Source organism: Rhea pennata, unplaced genomic scaffold (assembly GCF_028389875.1).
Source record: "Rhea pennata isolate bPtePen1 unplaced genomic scaffold, bPtePen1.pri scaffold_33, whole genome shotgun sequence".
NCBI classification, from domain to species: Eukaryota; Metazoa; Chordata; class Aves; order Rheiformes; family Rheidae; genus Rhea; species Rhea pennata.
Window position 1 is genome coordinate 1,453,607 of NW_026907680.1, and position 23,659 is coordinate 1,477,265.

The 23,659-nt window shown below is 44.5% G+C and overlaps 1 protein-coding gene across 1 annotated transcript; it reads right to left on the reverse strand.

Moving 5' to 3' along the window:
* Positions 1–7,179: 7,179 nt before the first annotated feature.
* LOC134154683 (transmembrane protein 209-like) lies at positions 7,180–22,392 on the reverse strand. The gene is made up of 16 exons (XM_062601364.1): positions 22,352–22,392; positions 19,958–20,010; positions 19,069–19,195; positions 18,894–18,952; positions 18,022–18,153; positions 16,798–17,036; positions 16,178–16,386; positions 15,534–15,705; positions 14,510–14,581; positions 13,277–13,373; positions 11,587–11,712; positions 11,064–11,161; positions 8,918–9,032; positions 8,720–8,817; positions 7,826–7,899; positions 7,180–7,234 (listed from the first exon to the last, which is right to left on the reverse strand). The coding sequence occupies exons 1-16, from the start codon at positions 22,390–22,392 to the stop codon at positions 7,180–7,182; spliced, it is 1,767 nt and encodes a 588-aa protein (XP_062457348.1).
* Positions 22,393–23,659: the final 1,267 nt, after the last annotated feature.

Genomic DNA, 23,659 nt, shown 5'->3' on the forward strand with positions numbered 1-23,659 from the left:
GGGACAACAGTTTGGCGACCCAGGTGGGACTTGCCAGAAGGCCTTGCCCGGATCATCTTGCCGTTCCCGACAGCGGACTGGATCGGATCGAGCTCCAGGATGCACCGACCTGTTGATCGGGGAGTCCTCTGACCTCCCTCCGAAGTTGGGATGACAAGAGGCTCAAAGGTGCAACGCCAACCAGAGATATATGTGCCAGGGCGAAAGAGGGGTGAATCTTTGGATTGGTGAGTATCAAATTTACTTACTTACGTGGAAGACTATGTTGAATTACGTCGCACGTAGACGCTCGGCAAAGGTTGCCTTTATTGACCAGAGGGGTCAGAGCGGAGTGCGCACAAAGGTACGGGAAAAAAGTTATTTCTAAGTAATAAGGTTGGTATTTCTCGGTAATTAACATGGGATCAAGCCAATCCACGATTCCTCCCTGTAGCCCTTTGGGTTGTATTTTGAAACACTAGAATATTTTTGGAGGAGATCGGATGACAAAAAAAAGAAAGAAAAGATGTTGTAATCAATGGTGGCCAATGTATAAGCTGGAATGTGATGAGCAATGACCAAAAAATGGGACCTTGAACTATAACACTATATTACAGTTACTGCTGTTTTGTTGCCGGAAGGGGAAGTGGGATGAAATACCCTATGTGGAGGCTTTTGTGTCGCTATATAGGGAAGCAGAAATTCAGAGGGAATGTGAACCTATAAGTAAGGAGGAATCTGTAATGATTGCAGTAGGAAAGAAGGAAGAGAGCGGGTATTGTGCTAACAGACAAATTCTGAATGGAGAGGAGCAGGAGGATGTACAACTACTGACAGTGCCCCCCTCTTGTGGAAACGATTCCACCGCAGTTGAAGCATCGGCCCCCCCGCTAGAAAGCCAAGAGTCCAGCCCTATTTCTGGCCGAACTAGGAGACGGAAACAACCTGTTCTACAGGCTCCTTTGAGACAAGCAGTGGGACCAGAAGGGCTGCCAGTATTTGTACATGTTCCTTTTACAACCTCGGATTTACTAAACTGGAAGCAGTCTATTGGATCATATAGGGAAAATCCTGAGAAGCTGCATCAGCTTTTGGAGACTATTATGATAACTCATAATCCTAACTGGGGAGATGTGCAGGCGCTGTTGAATGCTTTCCTGACGGGAGAAGAAAGGAGGCTGGTAATTGCTAAGGCAAAAGAAGAGGGTGAGAGAAGGGACAGAAAGGGGGAACCTGAGGTCTATTTACACACCAGAAAGGATCCAGAGTGGGATCCAAATAGGAGTGGGGGTAGGGAGCTATTGAGGCAGTATCAACAGCTAATCTTATACGGGTTTCGGTACAGAGTTCCGAAACCAAAGAACGCATCAAAACTGTATGAGCAAGGGCCTGAAGAAAATCCCTCGGCCTTTTATGAAAGATTATGCGAAAGAGCCAGAAAATGGACAGACCTGGATCCAAATGAGGAAGCGAATCAAAGGCTGTTTAATATGCTCTTCATTGGCCAGTCAGCTCAGGATATTAGAAAGAAGCTGCAGAAGGTAGATGGAGCTGGGGGAATGTCTATTCCACAGCTGATAGAAATAGCGTATAAGGTACAGAATAATCGAGATGAAAAGAGAACAAGAGAAATTGAATGAAACTGCAGGCTTCTCTCCTGGCAGCTGTCCAGAGGAATGAATCCCAAGGCAGGGGCAGGGGAAGCAGGAGAGGTAACAGAGGAGGAAGAGGTGGAAGGGGAGGGAGGCCAGGAGGAGGCCTCCCTAGACCCGCTTTGGGTCCAAATCAATGTGCAGTTTGTAGGCAGGCAGGGCACTGGAAAGATGAATGTCCAAATCGAAGAAGGATAACAAAGCTACAGAGCCCAGCAAACACCGACCTAATTATGTGAGAGGAGTCAGATATGGAATGAAGGGGACCGGGGGAGAAAATCAGAATTTCCTCAGCTGATCCCCTGGTTCCAGTAAAGCTGGGGAATGAAACTATAGATTTTTTATTAGATAGTGGAGCCACTCATTCATGATAACTAGTTGTAAAGGACCCTTAAGTAAGACTGCTACCACCATTGTTGGGGCTACGGGAAGGAAAGCTTTGAGGCCATTTTTGCAACCAATGGAGTGCATGACTGGAGGTACTAAATTGACACATGAATTTCTCTCTATGCCAGAGTGTCCCCTCCCTTTATTAGGATGGGATTTCCTATGCAAACTGAATGCGCAGGTGACCTTTTCTGAGAGTTCCGTGCAGCTCCACAGCCCTCCAGAATCGGCATGGAGAGCACAAATCTGCCTTTTGATGGGATCGGCTCCAGACGATAACAGTGCAAGTATCCCTTCAAGTGTATTGGATGCGGTGATTCCCTTGGTTTGGGCCTCAACAAAGCCAGGCAAAGCAAAAAATGCGACTCCAGTCAAAATAGAGCTGCAACCAGGAGCGAAGCCAGTTAGGGTGCATCAGTACCCTATCAAGCTAGAAGCACGTAGAGGATTGGAACCCCTAATTAATGCCTTCTTGCAATATGGCTTGCTTAGAGAGTGTCAGTCTGAATTCAATACACCAATCCTGCCGGTAAGGAAACCGCACTCCCAAGAATATCAACTGGTCCAGGACCTGAGGGCAGTGAACCAAATAACAAAAGATATCCATCCAAGTGTGGCAAACCTATATACTCTTTTAGCCTCGGTGCCTGAGACTAACAGTTGTTTTACAGTGCTAGATTTAAAAGATGCCTTTTTTTCTGTATTCCTATAGAGGAACAAAGCCAGGCAATTTTCACCTTTGAATGGGAAAGTCCCACTACGAGGAGGAAGGAGCAGTTATGCTGGACGGTTCTTCCTCAAGGATTCAAGGACAGCCCTACCGTGTTTGGTGAGATCTTGGCCAAAGAACTAGCCCAATGGCAGGAAGGTAACAAAAATGTCACTCTTTTACAGTATGTGGATGACATTTTGAGTGGAGCGGATTCAGAGCAAATATGTTTAGAGGCGACAGTGAGTCTGTTCAATTTTTTGTGGGCTTGCCGGGTATCGTGTTTCAAAGAAAAAGGCTCAGATTGCGAAGAAGGAAGTCCAATATCTTGGATTTAAAATATCAAAAGGACAACGTGCACTAGGAGCGGAAAGAAAAGAGGCTATATGCCGAATTGCAGGACCCCGCACAAAAAGACAGCTGAGGGGATTCTTGGGAATGGCAGGATTTTGCCGTATATGGATCTCTAATTTTGTGCTGATAACTAAACCTTTATATGCAGCCCTAAAGGGTCCGGAGGAATGGTTAGAGTGGACCCCAGCATGCCGTGCTAGTTTCGATGAAATAAAAAAGAAATTGATGGAAGCTCCCGCACTGGGACTCCCAGATATGGCTAAACCCAAATGCTTGGGAGCTGGAAAAGACCGGTGGCATATCTTTCTAAACAATTAGACGAAGTAAGTAAAGGATGGCTGTCCTGCCTCCGGGCTATAGCAGCCACCATCTTATTAATACAAGCAAGATTGTTACAAGCAATAATGGAACCCAAAGAAGTAGCTATAATGCATTGCAAAGCCCACCAGAAGGGAAATAGTGAAGTGACACAAGAAGGAGAGGAGATATGGCAGCCGAAAAGGCAGCACTAGCAGGACAGGTGATTGGGGCTTTATTACCCAGTAGAAAAATGCAAATGAGACCTCCTGAATATTCAGACAAAGAAAATCAATTGGCAGAAAGGCTAAAATGTACAAAAAATGCTGAAGGGTGGTGGGTCACCCCAAATGGACAAGCTTTAACTACAGCCAAAATGATGGAAGTGCTCCTCAAGAGACTGCATGAAGAAACTCACATGGGAGCAGATGCTATGATAAGCAGCGTAAAAAAGATACGCTGTGGGATCAAAGATGCTATCAAATGCTGACCTTATTGTAAGGAGATGCCCCACCTGTTGTGCAACTAACCCCAAAATTCAGAAGAAACCACCTATGGGAGAACTAAGAAGAGGATTAACCCCAGGGGAACACTGGCAGATCGATTTCTCTCAATTGCCTAAATGTGGTCGGTTTAAATATTTACTTGTTTTGGTAGATACATTTTCTGGTTGGCCAGAAGCCTTCCCATGCTCCACCAATCGTGCAAACAGAAGTAATTAAAATTTTACTAAAAGAGAAAATTCCTCGATTTGGGATTCCCGAAGGTATATCCTCAGATAATGGACCTCATTTTATTTCAGAGGTGGTTCAAGGAACATCCAAATTTTTACAGATGAAATGGGAATTACACACTCCGTGGAGACCCCAGTCTAGCGGTAAGGTAGAAAGAATGAACCGAACACTTAAAAGACATATTTCAAAACTGTGTCAGGAAACCCATCTTAAATGGGTAGATGTATTACCAATGGCCTTGATGAGAATAAGAATAACCCCAAGAATAAAAAAGGGAGTAAGCCCTTTTGAAATACTTTACGGGAAACCTTACCCAATTAATGAAATAGGGGGATGAAGTGATCAAAGGCATGTAAGAGGGGAAGAAATGTTGAGAGAGTATTTATTGTCTTTGTCTCGGGTACTAACATCTTTACATAGGTACCTTAATCAACGTACCCCCCTTCCATTGGACTCCCCTGTGCATGACTTCAAGCCTGGGCATCTAGTTCATATTTGGACATGGAAAGAAGAACCACTAAGAGAAAAGTGGAAAGGACCTTACCTGGTGCTTCTGAAAACTCCTACTGCAGTAAAGGTGGAGGGAATAAGTTCCTGGACCCACTATTCCCGAATACAGAAGGCACCTTTGAATGACTCGTGGACTGCCACACCCACAAGATAGCTCCCAAGAGAAGAACACAGAAGTTACAAAAGTGATGAATTGCACTTGGAAAACTGAACTCTTTTATATGGAAATAGAGTGCTCTTAGTGTTATTAGGTGTTATTTTGCATTCTGATAGTATTGTTAATTATAGATAGAGCTGATTTACAAGGATATTGATTTGTTTAATTTAATTTGTTTGCTATAGAGTTAAGATGGAAAATGAGGACATTGTTAGCTTTGTTATGGATGCTCATTGGTACAGCTAACCTGATTTTGTAGCTTATTTGGGCCTTCAGAAAAAGTGACTCAGATATTACTATTTGCTTCTCTATTCCCCAAATCTCCTGGATTACCCATGCCATGGGAAATACTTAGAATTAACTTAACATCCATGTAAGAATAATTGAAGTTGTTTAAATGAGACTTGCTAGATAAGTGATATTAACAAGTCTCAGAGGGGGGAATTGCTAGAGAAATACTGTGAGAAAAAACCTTGCAAATAGTTAACAAGACTCAAGGACAAGGGAGAGAGAAAAACAGTACTGCAAAGGATAACCAGCTCCAGCTAAATAACCTTCATGAAACCACAGCGCTGTGAAGATTGTGAGGGGAAGGTAAGACAAAAACAGCAGAATAACCCAGAAGTGACCTTAGGTTCATTAAGGCTTATTAACATACTAAATTTCACACCCCTAAATGAATAATGAGATGGAAATGACATGATAATGATATTACCGCCTCTTCTTCGCTTCCTATGCTAATTAACAAGAATGTGAAAGCGCAAGCGCAAAGCGATTACCTGAGTTAACGAAACTGTAACCAATAGAAAGATTTGTATAAAATACTCCCTGGAAAGCGTGTGTAAATCAAGAATGGGAGGGGGAGGAGGTGTGCTAGCTTTGTGGATTTACCACCTAGCCCCCATCTCTGCGCAGAAATGAAATAAACAAATACCTCGACCCTGTGTGTCTATTGGTTGCTTGCACATCGGGTAACAGAACCCAGATTTTGGGACAACAGTATCGCAGTTTTACCCCTCTGTTTAAAAAAATAAACCACATCAACTTCTAACCCCCTTTTCGATTTGCCTGAATTTGCAATGGCTTCCCCCCCCTTAAAAGCAGGGCCTGCTCTTTGAAACAAAGGCAAGTGTTTTTGCCCAAAAGCCAATTCCGCAGAAGGGGAACGGCGGCACGTGCAGGCGTGGTGAGACGCTCGCGCAGGCGTCGTTCCGCAGCGGGGACGTTCCACTGCTGCCCGAGCTTTGAGACCGTCACTGCAACGGGAACCACAGCTTGGCCGGCAGCCCCAGAGCTTGACTCGTTCCCGAGAAGCCGGAGGCTCTGGCCAGGCGGCGGCCGCTCGCCCCCAGGGAAGAAAAAGAGAAAAAAGCCATTTCTGGGCACGCTCTGGCAAGGCAGCAGGAACTTCGGGATGTTCCCTGAAGTTCCTGGGATGAGCCCACGCAGGTGTATCCACTCTGGTTTCATGCAGGGATGCTGAAGCCACATGCCAGTCTGCAAGGCCCTAAAAGGAAGGAGCTGCTAGCAGAAAAGCTAACGTGAGAAATAAAAGAATTTTTAAAAAATTAAAAAGCAAAGGCAGGGTAACGTTCTAGTCGTACTCAATCACCCACAACATCTTCTGTCTCGTAAGATGGTCACATTTGAATGGTATGGTTATTTTGTTTTGTTTTAAATCTATTTTAAAAATACCTACTGAAACCAGCAAGTCAAAAAGTTTTCTCTTTCCCTTATATCTGCGGTGGAGACACCTGAAGCATCCAGACAGATCACAAAATCCAATTATTCCAACGAGCAGGGATAAAAGACAACGTCCTTTCAGATCGCATCTAATTAAATTAACCAAAAATCAGTGTAAGCGCTAACTTGGCGCCTGTTATGCCCATCTGGAATCTCTTGGATCTTGTGAATCCGGCAGTTGGCCGTGTTGCAGTAACTGTCTTTTCAAGGGACTGCTCGCCAGCGAGCGGCTGGGTACAACTGCGGGAGACACGTCCCAGCTGCGCTGCTGCATTCCACCCTCAAACGCGGCAAGCGCGGGTTCATTGCTGAGCCCTGCGGGCAGTTAAGCTCTTTAGAGTGCTTGAAGAGTAAATGCAACAGAAATAGCAAGGGGGGTTTAAATACGATTTGTTAAGGTGAGGAGCCAAATAGAAAAGACCTGATGGAGTTCCTGTTTAGATACATTTCATCAGTAAAAAACAATACAACGTTTTACAGAGTATCCTCCCCAAAACTGTACAGAAATTACAAACATTTCCCCTCTGTCCATAAAGCAGAGTTTAAATTATCCCATTTCATAGTCCATATTCAAGGCAACAAGTGAAACGATGCTGCTCAGCTCGTCTTGTCGGAGAAGCAGGATCGTTCTTCTGAGCTGCAGTCCTGCTAGAGATGTTACTCTCCAAACACCCCTAGAACGTTGACTCCTGATGCACCAAAATTCACTTGCCTGCAAAAACAGCATTATAACGATAAGACACAAGTAAGTTAAAGCTCCTATTTAAAACAAATCTTCATTACAAGAAAAACTGCCAATCCCGCACATCAGCATTTTAACATTTATGTAGGTATCGTGTTTCACCTCGAATTAAAGACAGCTCTTTCAGAACAAAAAAGTCCGGACATTGCTTTTATGTCAGTGCAGCTTTCACTGTGCACTCGAAACTCCTCTTGTTATGCCAAAAACAAGAGATTACAGCACTATGGCAGTGTCTGTCTCCTGTTTATAAATAGCACAGTACTTCTAGCAAGAAGGTAGCAACCTGGTTGTCTGGCCAAGGCCACTGTTCCGCAGCATGGACTCCACAGGATTTTTCAGCCAGCACAAGACCAAAGAAAAGCACAAAACATTTCCTGCACGCTCATGCACACAAAACTGACATGATTTTGTAAAAAGGCTGCCATTACTTAAAATGAGAAGAGCATTTTAATTCCATCAGTATCGTCCTATGATAGCAACTTCAGTTACGGTATTTCAAAACAGAAAGCTCCTGCTCAGATCTCGTGCGCAGCGCAATGATACGGAACGTTTGACACTTACCCAAGCATCCCAGATTCTTTTGTCTTTATGATGTACAGAAACATAAGCAATGTATGGAACATGTTGTTTCTGCCCTGAATACCACGGGAAGAGAAAAAAACTTGGAAATGAAATCACATGCAAACAACCACACTAATATCTTAGAATGTCTTATTTAAAACAACTGTCATCCCCTGTCCTGATCTTAGGTGGAGCAGCACAATTTTTCCTTCAAAACGTTTTGCAAGATACATATACTGCAGTGTGCACCCTGTCGGCCTGTTATATCATCAGAGATGAGAAAAAACTATAACAGAGACCTCGCGAAATGGTATTACAGCTTAGACTGCTGGGGTTTTGCCTCAATTCTTATCTTTCAATTAGGCAAACACCAGAAAAAGACCAAGCTTGTTTTCTAGATGGATTATCACCCTCAAATATTTTTAAATGCTTTTTAAAAGAGCTTTTCTGAAATCAGAAAATCAAGTCACAATCGGGGCTCAATCATAAAATCAAGATGTACAGGAAAAGTCTAGTATTTTGATATTGAGATTAGATGTTTCCCTCCAAAAACTCTTACAGACAAGCATCAGTCTCGTTGGCACTGAGGAATAGCAACACACCTCAGAGCTTACATAAATTAGGATTTTAGAATAAATCATCAGAAAATAAACAACAAGAGGAAGCTGCTGCCTGGGCACTGATGTACCTAAGTTAGGCACTGAAGCTATCGTTCAGCAGCAGACTAAATACCACACGATGGCCAAAGATCGTGGTAACATTTGCTTTCTGCACTGAGCCAGCCTACATATTCAATGGATGTGGCTAGTTCCAAAGGAAAAGGAAGAATGAAAAAGAAACAGATCAGGTCTGCTCAAGGTTTCCTGACAGCAGAAAAAACTAACGCGATCATACCTCGGGCAGATTGTAGACCTGGCGGTGGTAGATCAGCTCATAGTGGGGTGGATTGATGTTGCTTTGGTAGATGCAAAATACATTTTCATTTGTAATGTCTGTGAATTAAAGTTTTAAAATAAGATAGGGATTTTAAGAGCGCTGATGGGATCCAAGCAGTAAACAGCAGCTAAACAAGCAGTCCAAGAATGCCAATACCTGGTTTATCTGGTGTTTGAACAAAGTGTTGGGCAGTGAAGGTTCTGCCATCAGGGTATTTGGGGCTAGGGGGCAGTCTGGCATCGAGGTAAGTGCAGAATATGTGCATAAGGATCTGTGCAAACAAAAACAAATCTCATTTTAGTATCATTAAGAAGACTGACAGGACAGCAGCTTTCTTTCCATAATCTCAGATATTAGTTAGGGTATTTGAGAGTCTGTTGCTGCATCATGGACTTAATTTGAGAGTCTGTTGCTGCATCATGGACTTAATTAATCGCACTATGTTTAGAAGCCCAAGGCAGCTTAACACTTAGAGCACTGAATTCAATGGTCCAGGGCACGCCACAGATGTCAAGACAAGTTTATTCTTCCTGTAAATGAAACCCTTTCAGTCACAACACGTTAAAAAGGTGCTGCATGTGAACTGAACTCCTGACATACAAGTAACTATCTTCACATCTCACAGAATTTGCAAAGTCACAGATCTGAATAGCATGTATAGGACAAACTACAAGATACCTGATTTCATGATGGTTTCTACGCTAGCTGCAAAGATTTGGCTTAGAGAGGCCGATCCGATCTAATGACAACTTTTCCAAACACTACACTTACCCAGCAAGTTGCTCCTCTCTTGTCAAAAAATGGCAAAACAAAATCAATGGACAAACTTGGACTGCTCATGAATCTTACCAGCTCTCAACATTTTGGAAGAAAGTCCTAGAACAAGTATCTTCTTAGCTAACAGCGAGAAAATCGCAGTACTGCATGTTGTGTTTTAACTCTTACAGTAGACTTCTCAACATTCTTTGGGTGCAGCGTGACCAAATTACTCTGTAGTATGATACCTCCTGTGTTCAACATAGGATTTGTTTGGCAGACAGAAGAATTTCTATGGGCTAAATGCCCAAAGCCTCAAGAGGTCTAGTGGATATTATTGCTTTAAGTTGCATGCAATGAGACTAACATTACAGTTAAAAACTCTTCATTTGGCACTTATTGTCTTAAGTTAATGCCAAAGCTTCGAGACAAGTGTTCAATATTAATTTCATCTGTTATATCAGAACTTCTTTCCCAGAATCTTTACAAGTTTAGTACATTGTGCAGTACTATCTCTCTTAGCTGGTTTCATTAAAAGACAATGAATTCAGGGTGTGAGGGTCTGTGTTACGGTCTTTAATACTTTCAAACTGCTCAGCTTGCTCTCTACCAAGATAGCTAGAGCTGCTTCCCAGCTTGTCAGTCCCAAATATTTAGTCATCTTCACAACTAGAAAATCAAATCTTATTTCAAGACAGATTTTGCTCAACTTTAGCTTCCAGCAATTCAATCTTGTTGCATCTTTGTCAGCAAGGTTGTAAAACTTGCATATGAATCTTCTTCCTGCTTCTCCCCAGTAACTGAACATCTATAGAGGGAATCAAATCACCTGAACTCTCCTTTCAAATACAGAGTTCAACTGAAGAGTCACACGTGAAGCTTGTTCTCCACTCCCTGGATTATCTTGTGGCCTTTCTTTTAACTATTTCAGTTGAATTTTCAAGTCACTGTATTCACTGAAGTGCTTTCTCCTGACCTTTTGCATTAATTGGCTAAGCATGACTACAAGTCTGTTCTCAAGTAAGATAATGTAATGCCTGTGGATTTCTCAAGAAATTACTGAATTAAATAAACATGAAGACACGCCACTTAATCCGTTTGTTCTTCTAACCATTACAGCAAAGGAAAATTTTAAGGTTCATCTTGCATGAGAAATTATGAGGTTTGGTTAAAGCAGACTTTTTTCTTTTCTTTTTTTTTTCTTTTTGTTTTTTTTTTAATAAGGTAGAATATTGCTCTAACAAATCCGCAACCTTCTGTCAGGTTGCTCCCAAAACAGTTACCTGACTGACATCTCAGATGAGTCTAAATAAGAGGCCGGCTTAAGACTAAGACATGAAATCGCATTTTTGTGATCTGCACAATGTCCAATCCCATTGGCATTATTCCTTGCATAATTTCACTGACTACAATGGGATTATCAGGATAGGGAGGCAAACAGGATTTTGACCATGTTCCTCAAAAGACTTAATTGCTACCACACACAAAAATCTACCCTGAAAGACACACTTTAGGAAGTTATATTAAGCCTTCTTTGAAAACTTACAGCACAGTCAGTGGGCAAGTCAGCATCCCACTTACGGCCCTTGAAATCTCCTCCTCTGTTCCATCGGAATGAGCTCATGTATCCTCCCTGAGAAAGCTCTGAAAAAACAAAATTTATTCAGCTACTCGAGGTTGAAGGTGCAAGAAGGACATATTTGACACTAGCTTCAAGAACACTGCATGTATTTTCAGTGCACAAAATAGGAAAAATTAAACTAAGGAATATATAAAGTTAGGGGAGTGGAGTTTACAAGGTATTTTTTATTGGTAATTAATGAAGGGATTAAATAGGACACTTCACACCCCAAACTGAGAGAAGAAATAAAAACTTCCATGCCAAGTCCCACATCATTACATTGGTATGAAAAGAGGAAGTTGCAAAAACTACCTCTGCTACTTGAAAAGCAGCTCTTCTCCCTGCTGTGACTGTAGTTCAAACCTCTTAATTGACGGGGTATCTGACACCGCCGACGCTTGACCCAGCTAACGGAAACGTTTTAAAGTCAGTATGGTTGACCACATACCTTTGACCCTTTCAACCAAATACTCTTGGTTCGCTGCAATATCCAAATACTGCATTATAGCGTACAGAGTTGGCATGACTGGAGCTTTAACAAGTGCTGCTTGTTTCAGATTGCTGACGCTGGCTTCTGCATGCGACAAGAGCCAGCATGACATCTGCATCCACGACAGAAATTTGAACATTCTCCCTTACAAGACGTTAACAAATGCAATGTTACAAGGAGGAACTGGCTTTTTTGTCTCACTATTTACTAAGGTAACTTACTAAGATAATTTACTAAGATTTATACAAAGTTAACAGCTTATCCAATACTCCAAATGTTTGTTTCCAATCCCAGTGAAGTACTAGCTGTCTCCCTTAAACCACACAACATAAACGTTATGCAGCACTGTGCGGTCGCAAAAGACGACAGTTCCTTATCTGAAGGGCTTGCATTCCAAAAGAAAACAGAAACCTATAGTGTGAAAAAGGGAAGAAGTAACATCCATTTTACAGAGCAGTAGGAGGGCAGCAAGGTGGAGATGAGGTCAGTAAGTGATCAGTTTTTCACAGGCACCACAACAGATGCAGATCTTGAGGACAGACTACAAACAGGCCAAAAAAAAGTAGGCTTTGTTTAAATGAAGCCTATCAAATCCTGCACTTGATTGAGGGGGATATGCATGTGATAGGGCAACAGAAGGAGTTCCTTCAGAGTTGCACTATGAAATTTTAGCTAGAATTCTAGCTCATCAAAATGCTTAAAAAGGACGGGGGGGGGACCCCAAAACAGCAAAAATCAACTGCCCCAACCAAAAGATCTTTTCTTCTAATGCCCATAGCTCTCCAAAATCCACCTGAGATTATCCTCCCCAGCCCCACTTAGTGCTACACCTAGTACTTAAATAATCTTTAATGTATCTTAATCTTAAAATGATCTTAGATCTTAAATGCAAATGATTAATAGCCTATCTCTGATAACAGAACTATTCTAAGTTAAAATAAATAAATAAATAAACTTTAATGTATCTTAACCTTAAAATGATCTTAGATCTTAAATGCAAACGATTAATCGCCTGTGATAACAGAATTAATTTAAGTTAAAATAAATAAATAAATAAATACTTCCTAGGTCTATAGATTTATTATTATCACAGTCATAAGATGACTTCTCAGTTCTTAAACAATATTTGGATACAATGTATCACATCTAAGTTTTCATAAAACTTTTTGTGGCCTGTTTGCTTTCAGACAAGATAGCAGGTAACAATTTAAGGAAGTAACAGTAATAGGTTTTTCAGGAAGTAGCTGATTTTAAGGAAGTTTGGAAAGACACATACTAACGTAGACAGAGAGGGCTGACAGGCAACCATCCTTGCAACGTGTGATAGTTTTCTGACAGTTTAAGATACAAGGATGTTAATCTGAGCCTTTAACTCTCCAGGAATGAATTCAGAGGAAACAAGAGGCTTAAGAATTTTATGCTATTGCAGCATCAGCATGCCTTTATCAGTATTTCCAGAAATCCTATGAAGAATCCTTCCAGTTTAGTAAAATGCATTACATGAAGCAAAGATCACACCAATACAAACAGGAAACGGAACTGTAATTCTTAGCAGACTTGTTTTCTATACTACCTATGCAGTGCCCTGCTATGGGGTGGCCTGCTACCAACCACCACAGGGAACCCCCCAGTTACTCTATCATCATACCTCCAACCTGCATTTCTGGGTACCCCGTTCTTCTCAGCTGACTGCTCACAGACTCAGTCTCTTGTACAAGTGGCACTAAAATAGTCCCATTAATCCACTAGGAAAGAGAAATGCAAAAATTAAAAAGCTTAGAAGCAACAAGAATGTGACAAAAATGTTAGTTTACTCTCTAGTCAGCATCACTGTTACAATCACAAAGGAGTTTAACAACAGGAACTTTGAAGTCAACCAAGGAGGAAAAGTAATTAAGAGCATCAATTTAGATAGGGGTGATTGGCTCTAGAAAGACCCTCTAAAATGCCAAAAATTCACTATAGAGGACTTGGGAAAACAAATCTCCAGAAAGCAGTGATACTGATAAAGCTTTCCTGAACAATGAGAAAAGGGGTATTCTGAGGCACTGCACGTCACTCATAGTGGTAATTTAAACTTTCATGGGTCCACTCCCTCTCAAAACCCTTTCAGGAAATGAAGGGCCTGATAAACACAATATGTGACACTTGTATGTGACACGATTTGGGAACTGAAGCCAAGCTGCCTGTAGGTTTATGAACAGATGCTTAGGAATCTGGTACAGAACAGTCATAACCCCACATCTCATAGAAATCTTTTACTTTTCACTCGTCCCACTACTTAGAAGAACTACATACGTGATAGTTGCTGACTGAAGGGGTAATTCAAAGTTAGGCTTACAAATTATTTTGTCATAGTATGTGATTGTATTTCCTCTGCTAAAGCAATTGCCTAAGACCAAAATTTTCTTTTTGTTTTTTTATTACACTCCTCAAGGCTGTTGGAAAAAGTCAACGGGCTGGCATTTCCCATGCTTTATTTGAGTCCAGAAGGAGTTTGAAATACAGGAGAAAAAAAACAGGAAAAATTCAGAAAATTGGGTTGTAGAAAGAAAAAACAAGTCTTTTCACATCCACTGTGTGTTAAGATGCACGTGTCTTCATTCAAAGGTGGGTGAACTTTACAGCTGTAAAGTTTTCAGAACAGAAAACACCTAGGTCAGCAAGTGCAAAAGTTCAGGTTGAAAATGTGTCCTAATACTTCTTTGTTACAAGCATGCTGTTCTAGTCTCCATGTCCAAGCCCACCCTAATCCTCAAATAGACTCAAATATGTAATTCTTTTCACTTCCTTAGGTATACATGGAGCACTGAGGTACTTTTTCATTCTGCTGTACCTATTCTAACAGCAAGAACAGGCAGTTCATAGGGACCGGACTTACACTTCTGAACCTAGCGGTCCAGGAATCCAGGTAATCAAGCTGTCGTCGATTCACAATCACCCTTGCCCAAACCTATGGAAAGAACATTATTACCTACATACAGCAACCTAACAGAATACTAAAGAGTTTTTAGGGCCTACGACGTTTTCTGACCGCGACCACAGCACATAATTCAAATTGCATTTGTTCCAGAACTCTCATCTAATGGCTGTATCATGTGAATTCTACAGTAGCTTACCATACTACTCTCCTACTCTCTTTTCACAGTACACTAAATCTCCCGTGAGTCCAAACGCACAGTTTTGCGTTCCCTGCTCTGTTAGGATAAAATTGGTCCAAGTTGCAGGGTAGACTAAGTTAATGTACGACATAAAGAAAACAGATCAAATTTAATTAAAAGCTACGTTAATGACATTCTTTTGAATCAGACTTATTCCAGACACAAGTGTAAAGGAGAACAATTTTACACACCTTCAACTATTTCACTACATTAGGTACAGGTCAGTTTCCAGTCATTTTTTATGTCACAAGTTTATTTTATCCAGAGTACAAAATGGTAAAAAAAAGTTCCACAGCCACCATTCTTGAGTTGAACTCGAAGTCTGTCTGTTCTCAGACACACAGTAATATTAAACAACTTCAGATAAAATAATTCTGAAGAGTTGGCCAAACCAACAGAAGTTTCCAGCTTTCCACCGTGGCCTACACGGTGAGTATTAGTTAATTACAAAGACCACAAAGCATGAAACCTGAAATTCTCTCAGGAGTCAGTTTTCCACCTAAACACAGGTACCTTGTTCACCAAGGAAGAAATCATTTTACAATTTTACAATTGTAAAATTTTACAGTCCGGAATTTGAAATGTATACCCCTTGTGGCAAAAAGTCTTACAAGCTGTATGAAGATGGTTAAATGCTATAGGATTTCTCCCTTTCTAGCACCGTTGACGGAGTTCACATTTGGATGGAGCCACATATTTTAGAGCCCTGTTTTTCTCTCTTGGCTCCTTTGGTGCTGAGCTTACTTCTTCTGCAGTCAGTGGAGAGCTCAGACGAGCTTCGTCCTTGTGTGCTGATGGAGCTTGGGGCATGCAAGCCACCTGATACTGGTACTTTCTCAGCACCTGTGCTTGCTCTACTAAGGAACGGCTGTAGTTCCAAAAGGTTGGGCTGCTGGAAGGAGAGCTGGAACATGAACTTGCTGAAATGACATTGAACAGCCATAAAATTATCACCAAGTAATCACAGAAGCAACACTGCAGGCAATAGGTCACTATATTAAGGCTTTGACAGGAGAGATGTGCTCATGAATTATCATAAATACATACACCAAAATCTGTCTGCATAAACACTGATTTCATCTTTATATTAATAAGGCACTGTCCCTATCCCAGACAAAAACTGCCTGCAGGTAATTCACCACCTTTAGCTCAACTGCCTTCTCCACAAAATATCCCTCTCATCGAGGTGATAAAGCCCTTCAACTCATTGTAGTCCACTATACACAACAAATGCTACAGAGATTATTAGTATATCTATAATATAGACTAGTACTTCAGCAGCTCTCTTTCTGTGCAGGAATCTTTTCCAACTTTTCTCATCCACTCCTCATCAATAAAACCAACATCCCCTCCTTGCCAAGCTTTTCAGGCTACATGAAGTTATTTACGTACCCAACTGAAGTCTACGCTGTTTCTCTTCTTCGCTTCGAAGGTACTTTTGCAGTGACTTGCGGTCTGTGATTTCATCATCTTGACTCATACGGGAATTATACCGCATTGGTGAAAAGTGGCAACAAGACCTTAGCCCGGTGCTTTCCACTGGCCCAACACTTGAGGCATATGGTGAACCAGTAGGAGAAGAGCTGAAGCTGGAAAGCTTTGGGAAACAAAAGCAAACAGTTGTGTCACATGAGGAAAGTGAGAGTTCCATTTTGACTTTATAAACTAAATGAATAGATCGACTCAACATAAGAATTGATTACTCTGCTGATTGCTGCTATAAAATATGCTCTCGTTTGGGGGAAGGTTTTTGCTATTTTGTAGTTACATTCTAGTTTCTTATTTTTGCTGTGCTCTGAAACAAACTAGCTACTGTAAAACAAATAAATTAACACCAGGGAAAGAGGATGAATACTGACAAGACAAATTTCATCTGCTTTGCAAACAAAGCGAACACACACACAGGACCCTCCACTGCCGGCCGCACACCTCCAATGGCTTACAGCACAACACAAGGACACGATAAGCAAAGCCAAACCGTTCCCCTTGAAGCCACCTTGGTCATTACCTTACTGTAGCTGCTGCTTGGTGAATAGGTTAAAGCACTGCTATAAGAAGCGCTGTTGCTTGACAGAGCCTGCCGCTGAAGGCTGTACCCTGAGATACAACCAGAAGTAAATTTTGGACTGGCCCTGAAGGGCCGGGATGGGCTGTAACTCAGCACAGTTTGACCCTGGACTCTAGGAGAAGGCGTAGAAGAAGGGACTTTCTTCGCTGCCAGCTCATGTGCTGGAATTATTTGTACCGCTGCAATAAGCAAAAAAACCCACAATCAGCACTGTACATGCAGCAGCCCAGAACTCTCCTCCTCACTTTAAATACACAGCAAAACACACATACACAACTCTCTTCCCTTAAGGAAATTCTAGGACACTAAAAAGACTATTCTAGTCTGACCCCTACAGGATTCAGCAGTCAACCCCAAAGACATAAAAATCAGAAAACTGGGACACGTGATCATAATTCAATACAAATTCTACAATTTAAAATTTCAGTTAAATTCTACCAAGCACCTTTGCATAGCCCGAGGCAATTATTTAACTTATTTGGTCAGCTACTCTACCTGCCTGCTTCATGTGTCTTTAGCACATCTAATGTCTCATTTACCTGTGCAAACCCAGGTATTACACTCCTCAGCTGCGGTGATATAACCCTGCTCCCGTATCTGCCGCTCTTTCTCTGGAGGCAGCCTAGTAGTATGTAACACATTGTACTAGCACCTTGCTTTTGCTGTATTTTCAAACTCTGCCAAGTTTTTCTATATTTGACAACATCACTTAGACGTTCAGAACTTTTCAGAGCAACTGCTCTCTAGCCTGTCATTTTCAGACTGCACACTAAGGTCTCTTTTCTCTTTCTAATTTGGCGCTCTCCAGTCAGTATGATGATAGTAGGATACCAAATTTAAATACAAACCTATACACTCTGCCTTGTTCTCAATCCCATTTATAGGTTACAAATTCCTTGTCCAGCTTCATAAAGTTTAAGTCTCTCTCACTGCCCTTTAACAGCCCACTCTCCTTTTCTCCTTTTGTATTGGTTGTTTCCTCTCCACTTCTCCCCTTAATTGCTCATCAATTTATCACTTTTATTTTGAATTTTTATAGGCTGCAGTTAGTTCATCTTACCGCTCTTGTCAGATGACGTAACTGAGAACTCACTTCACTAAAGATTCATGGGCTTGAGAAAGATATCATCTTTAAAAAAAGTATTTATAATTTATAACACCTACCTGCATTCTGCATCCCTAGAAGGATCTGCTGTCTACGAGTCATGACCAAGGTAGTTGGTGCCATTGTGTACTTGAAGTACATCCAAAAATCAAATAAGGCATTCAGACTGAACAGGGATACAAGCGCAAGCTCTAGAACAAACACAAAGGTTTTTATCATGCTAGGCACCATAAACAGGAGTGACAGTAAATGATCTGAGAAAACAAGTTTATACACAAATCAAGAATAGTTTATTGTTAGGGCTACCAATAACTGCCAGTCTGAGCACGGACGTAAGACAACTTCTCCTTTTCATGCAAGAACCATTAGAGATAAATTTCCTTTCTATATTGAAATTCATTTCTGTTGCTACAATATGTATTTGTAAAAGCGAAAGGTATTTTCCAGACAGGATACAAAGCACTGCAATGAAGTTTCATGCTATTTATCAAGTGTCTTCTGCCAAACCTTCTGTCACTCGTTACCTGACATTGCTCTCACTCTTCTTCCTTTTCATCCGCTAATAGTATTAGATACAATTACTTTTGAGCCTACTCATTTGAAACCAAATTTGATTATTTGGAAATGTCCTGCAGCCCTACAATACAACACAACGCTACTATTTCAACTATTCCCCAAAGCCTTATTGCACACATTAAACACATTTAAGGTAGGAAACCTGTTCTTCACACTCTTTCTTACTTGTCACTAAAATGATGAAATTCCAACAGCACCAAAAGGGATAAAGGAAAACAAAATGAAGCTTGGTTATTAAAAAACAACAACAACAACGAAAAACCCCAAACCTTAAAAATGCTTTCCCCAGCAAGAAGAATGAAGGCTGAAACCTTCCCTCCTCCCTAAAACTAATTCACATGCTGTGACAACTCACCAATATACCAGAGCGGCCAAAATGCGATGTTGTAATAGGAACTTATAAGTTTTCCAGTCCTAAAAAGAAAAGGAAGAAGCGATCAATTTAACAGTAACTGGGTCCTATGAAATATTTAAGCATATACAAAGTAGAATGCTTTACTTAGTTGAGTCAGATATAACAATCAACATACATGTCAGTATATATCATCCCCCCAACAGACATATTAAGGAGGCCCCAGGCCCAGACCACTTTCCGCTCTTCAGCCTCCCTCCTAATCTTCACAGTCCTGTCAAGGAGCGAAGCTGCAGAAATCTGTTCTGCCGCCATTGTCTGCAACAGGAAGCACACAAAGAAAGTTAAAGATTGAAAATTTATATACAGTTAGATTCTCACTCTGTACAAGACCTTTAAAAAAGTAAAAAAGCAAAAAGAAATTACATAAAAGGACTTCACATTGAGGTACCAAATCGTGTGTAGTGTTAAGAATGAGCTTCAGTGGTTTAAAAACAAAAAACAAAAAACAAAAACAAAAAACCCAAAACAATATTCCTCTTATAAACTGCATAAGCACTGTCACCTCTTCACAGTGAAACAGTTTCCATTTTCTCCACTGAGGTACAGAGGACAGAAAAGAGAGCCAGATTCCAACAGCGTTTTTGAGAAATAGCATTTTTCGGAATGCTGAAGCAACACTGCCTTCTCCAAGCAAGGAAAAAAGACCAAGAAAACATCTTGCACAACCTGGCAGTTTTCCTACTGAAAACACCCACCTATCTCCTTCTGTCAGCTCAGGACAGCTCTGTACCCTCCCCACACCCTCCCCCCTTTACACCACAAAATGCCCTATGTAACAGAAATAACGCTTCCTACATATTCTACTCCTCTCATCACTCTAGCACACACCATGCCACACACACACACACACACGCGGGCGCGCTTGTCACCCGCCGGCAGCCCGCCGCACTCCCAGGCCTCGCTGCCAGGCCCTGAGTCGGCAGCGACACCGCCGCTCCGCTCCGCTCCGCCCCCGAGGGCGCCGCGGCCCAGGCCCAGGCCCAGGCCCCGCCCGCCGCCCCCACCGCAGCCGCCTCCAACGATTGGTCGCGCGGACGTGACGTCACCGGAATCAGTTCTGCGGGGGGAGGCGGGGCGGGGGGGAACGCCGTTGCCGGGGAGATGCCGTTAACGGCGGGGGGGAGGGGGGCGGGGGAGACGACTCCGCTTTTGAAAAACAACGTTCGCCCGTGCACAGCCCGGCCGCTTTCCTACTGAAAACCCCCGCCCGTGTCCGTCTCCAGACCCTCCGCACACCCCCCCGCCTTTACGCCACAAAATGCCGCACACAACAGCAGTAACACTGGCCACTTTCCCTGCTCCTCCCATCAGCGCAGGAAACTGCCACGCCTCCCCCGGCCACAGGCTTCAAAACCTCTCAGCTACTTCGTCGCTGAACACAAACATACAAGAGTTACCTCAGAGAACACGCGGTTTAACTGAAATGACAGGATTTCACACGCACAGCCCTCTCCCACCTCCACCACCCTAGACCCTTCCCCACACCCCCCCCCCACTCTGGCACACACCACGACACGCACGGACACTTGTCACCTGCCAGCGGCCCGCCGCGCTCCCAGGCCTCGCTGACAGGCCCTGAGCGCGCACTCCCCGGCTCCCCTGCAGCCAAACCCCGCCGACCACAAGCAGACTCGGCCCCGCAACCAGCAGGCGCCCCGGGAGGGCGGCGACACCACCGCTCCGCTCCGCTCCGCCCCCGAGGGCGCCCAGGCCCCGCCCCAGGCCCAGGCTCCGCCCGCCACCCTCACCGCAGCCGCCCTCACCGCAGCCGCCTCCAACGATTGGTCGCGCGGACCCGTGACGTCACTGGAGGCAGTTCCGCGGGGGCGGGGACGCCGTTGCCAGGGGGATGCCATTGCCAGGGGAACGCCGATCCCAGCCGGATGCCGTTGCCAGGGGGACGCCGTTGCCAGGGGGACGCCGTTGCCAGGGGGACGCTCGTGCAGCCGCCCCGGACGCCCCGGCCGATGGCGCCTGCCCGACCCGGCCGCAAGCGGCGCCAGGCGCCATGGCGGCCCCAGCGCGGCGGCCGCGACGCCCCCCGCACCCTGCCGCCCGCCTTGGCCGCCACCGGCCGTGCCCACACCCGGCCGTACCCTTCCCCTGCTCGGCTCCCACTACGGCCGCGTGCGGGCACACCCCCCGGCTGCCCCACGCCAGAGCCTGGCCAAATGTGTTGCTCCTGCCTGCAAACCTCACCACGAGGAGCAGGGAGGAATAAAAGCACCGCTGGCCGCTGAAAGGGAGCACAACGAGTTACAGCAGACCGCTCTGTGAGCGCGGGCCAGCGGACAACCTCAGCTGCTCCAAAACCCTTCCTGCCTTTGCCTCAGATCCCAAGCACCAACCTGAAAGTAAGAAAGCCTAAAAAAGGAGATTAACTACAAGCCTAGACTGCACAGTTATCGATAAACACAGTGTCTAACGCTTGGCCACTCTGTACAGTGTGCTGTAGGTGACCCTGCTTGAGCAGGGGGGGTTGGACGAGATGATCTCCAGAGGCCCCTTCCAACCTCCACCCTTCGATGATTCTGTGATGGGCGCTTTCTCTCGCAGCTCCTGCTGTGGGGGGAATGGAAAATGCGTGGAGGACAAAGAGGCTAGAAGCTGGTCTGAGGTGCGGATCCTTACCGAGGCTTGTCAGTCTGCAGAGAGAAGGGGACTCAATCCTCATGTAGTGCTGATGAAAGTCTCCCTGAGCAGGCGCTCAAGCAAAGCTCCTGCCTTTGCAGATGCGCACGCACCAGATGGAACGATGAAGCCTGGTCCTCCAGAATCGCCATTGCTAGTGAGGGGCCGCAGGCTTTGCCCTGACTTGGGCTTGCTGGAGTGTCAAGGTGGAGCAGAGTGGCACTTGGAGGAGGCTCTCCTTCAGCAGCTTAAAGGCCTGCCAGCTTTCTTGAGCTCCTTTGCCCTTCTGAGCTGCCTCCCCTGGCGTCCCCCTAGCAGGTCTCTGCAGAAGGGGAAGCCTGCTCGCCTCAAGGCCAGCCTCTGGGCTCTGCTGCTCTCCTTCCTACCTGCCCTCAGGCTCTGCAACTCCACTAGTTCCCGGGTGCTACAGCCCAGGTGGCCATGGACGCTGCTGGCACCAAGCCTCCGGGGTGGCCGCTTCCCCTTCTGGCCCTGGGCACCCGCCTTCTTCCCCTCACGCCCGCAAAAGCCCAGCACTCAAGGGCACCCAAGACACACACAAGAGCTAGCAGTTCCCTCCCACCATGCAGCCAGTGGACAAAGTCAGCCAGGGCTCAAAGAAGGGCACTGGAAGGGCTCTTGTACAACCAGCAACCACAGGACAATGCATTTGCAGAATGCAGGCTAGCACAAGAAGGACCCCAGTCAGGAACACTTACCACTCCTGTGTTCTGATGGCCTACATTCACAGGCTGTGTAGCACGTACCCTAGCTTCTGGACGTGGTTTCTTTCCACCTGCTGCTGCATTCTGTGCAGAGCACTGTGAGGAGACTGGGAATGGACTGCAAATATACACATGGGGAGGTGGTATGAGCACAGGGGGAGTAGGATCTCCACTCCCCCCTCACAAGCTGGGCACCTGCTTCTGCAGCAGAAGGCAGTGCTGCAGCAGAAGCACAGGGGTTCCACTGACTGCAGGTACATCAACAGCTGTGAAGACTACCCCCAAATAAAACACTCAGGGCTGCACATCATGCCCGAAAGAGAGCTCTAAGCTCGCCCACAGCATGACTTTCTCTCCATGCAGTGAGGATAGAAGCAGGGTCAGCTACAGGACAGGCTCCAACTCATACCACTACCCCTGTCCTGCCACATGCATTAGCCACTGCTCCATGGCCCCAAAGACTCTGTGTTCAGGGATGGGCAATGGATGGTTGCTGGGCTCCCAGTGTCAAAGAAAGAGAAAGGCATCAAGGCAGTCAAGCACAAAGCCTTTGGCAGCTGGGAGCCAGCACAGAGCTCTGAAGAACCCTTCCCCACAGACAGAGCCCATATGAAGGCGGAGCATGCGTGCAGGTCACTGGGACTCAGCCGCTGGGAAGCCTTGCTCCCAAAGCACTTTCAGAGCAGCCTGCCCCAGCCCTGGCAATGCAGCCCTAACCAACCTGTGCTGGGTGGCTGCTCCCTTCATCAGGCAGGGGGGAAAGAAGCAAGGCAAAGTACTCACGTTGGAAAAATACTTGGAAGAGGAGTAGAGGACAAAAAAGGAGCCGCTCTAGTGGCTGTGAACATTGATTCCCTCATCACCTTCATCTGCAAAGGTGAGAAAGAGAGGTGAGATGCTGCCAAGGAAAGGATCTTGCTGCTCACAAGGGCAGCCCATGTTTCCATGCTTCAGAGAAGAAGCTGCCTCTCAGAATTGCAGAAACAACCCTTGCTCTTGCTCTGCAGCCCCTCCATTCTACACAACAACAGCTGTGGGGGAATAGGGGAGAATGGCTAAAAGCTCTGGCAGGCTTTTGTCGAGGGCAAGAGTCGAGAGTCTGAGTTAAGAGAGCAGTTCCTGCCTATAGAGAATTCAAGGGAGGGAAGCCCAGGGGAAGGCAGCTCACTAAACTCTAGGGAAATGTGTCGGTCAGCCTGCTAGGGAGGATGAGAGAGAGCAGTGGGGGCTGCAATACATCTGTTTTACCAGGAGGAAACGTTTTTCTCAGTCCCTGCGCTCATCCTTTCCCTAAACCTTCCTGTCAGCACCCTTTTGCTCTGAAAGGCAGTTGAGCAAGGCTGAACATCC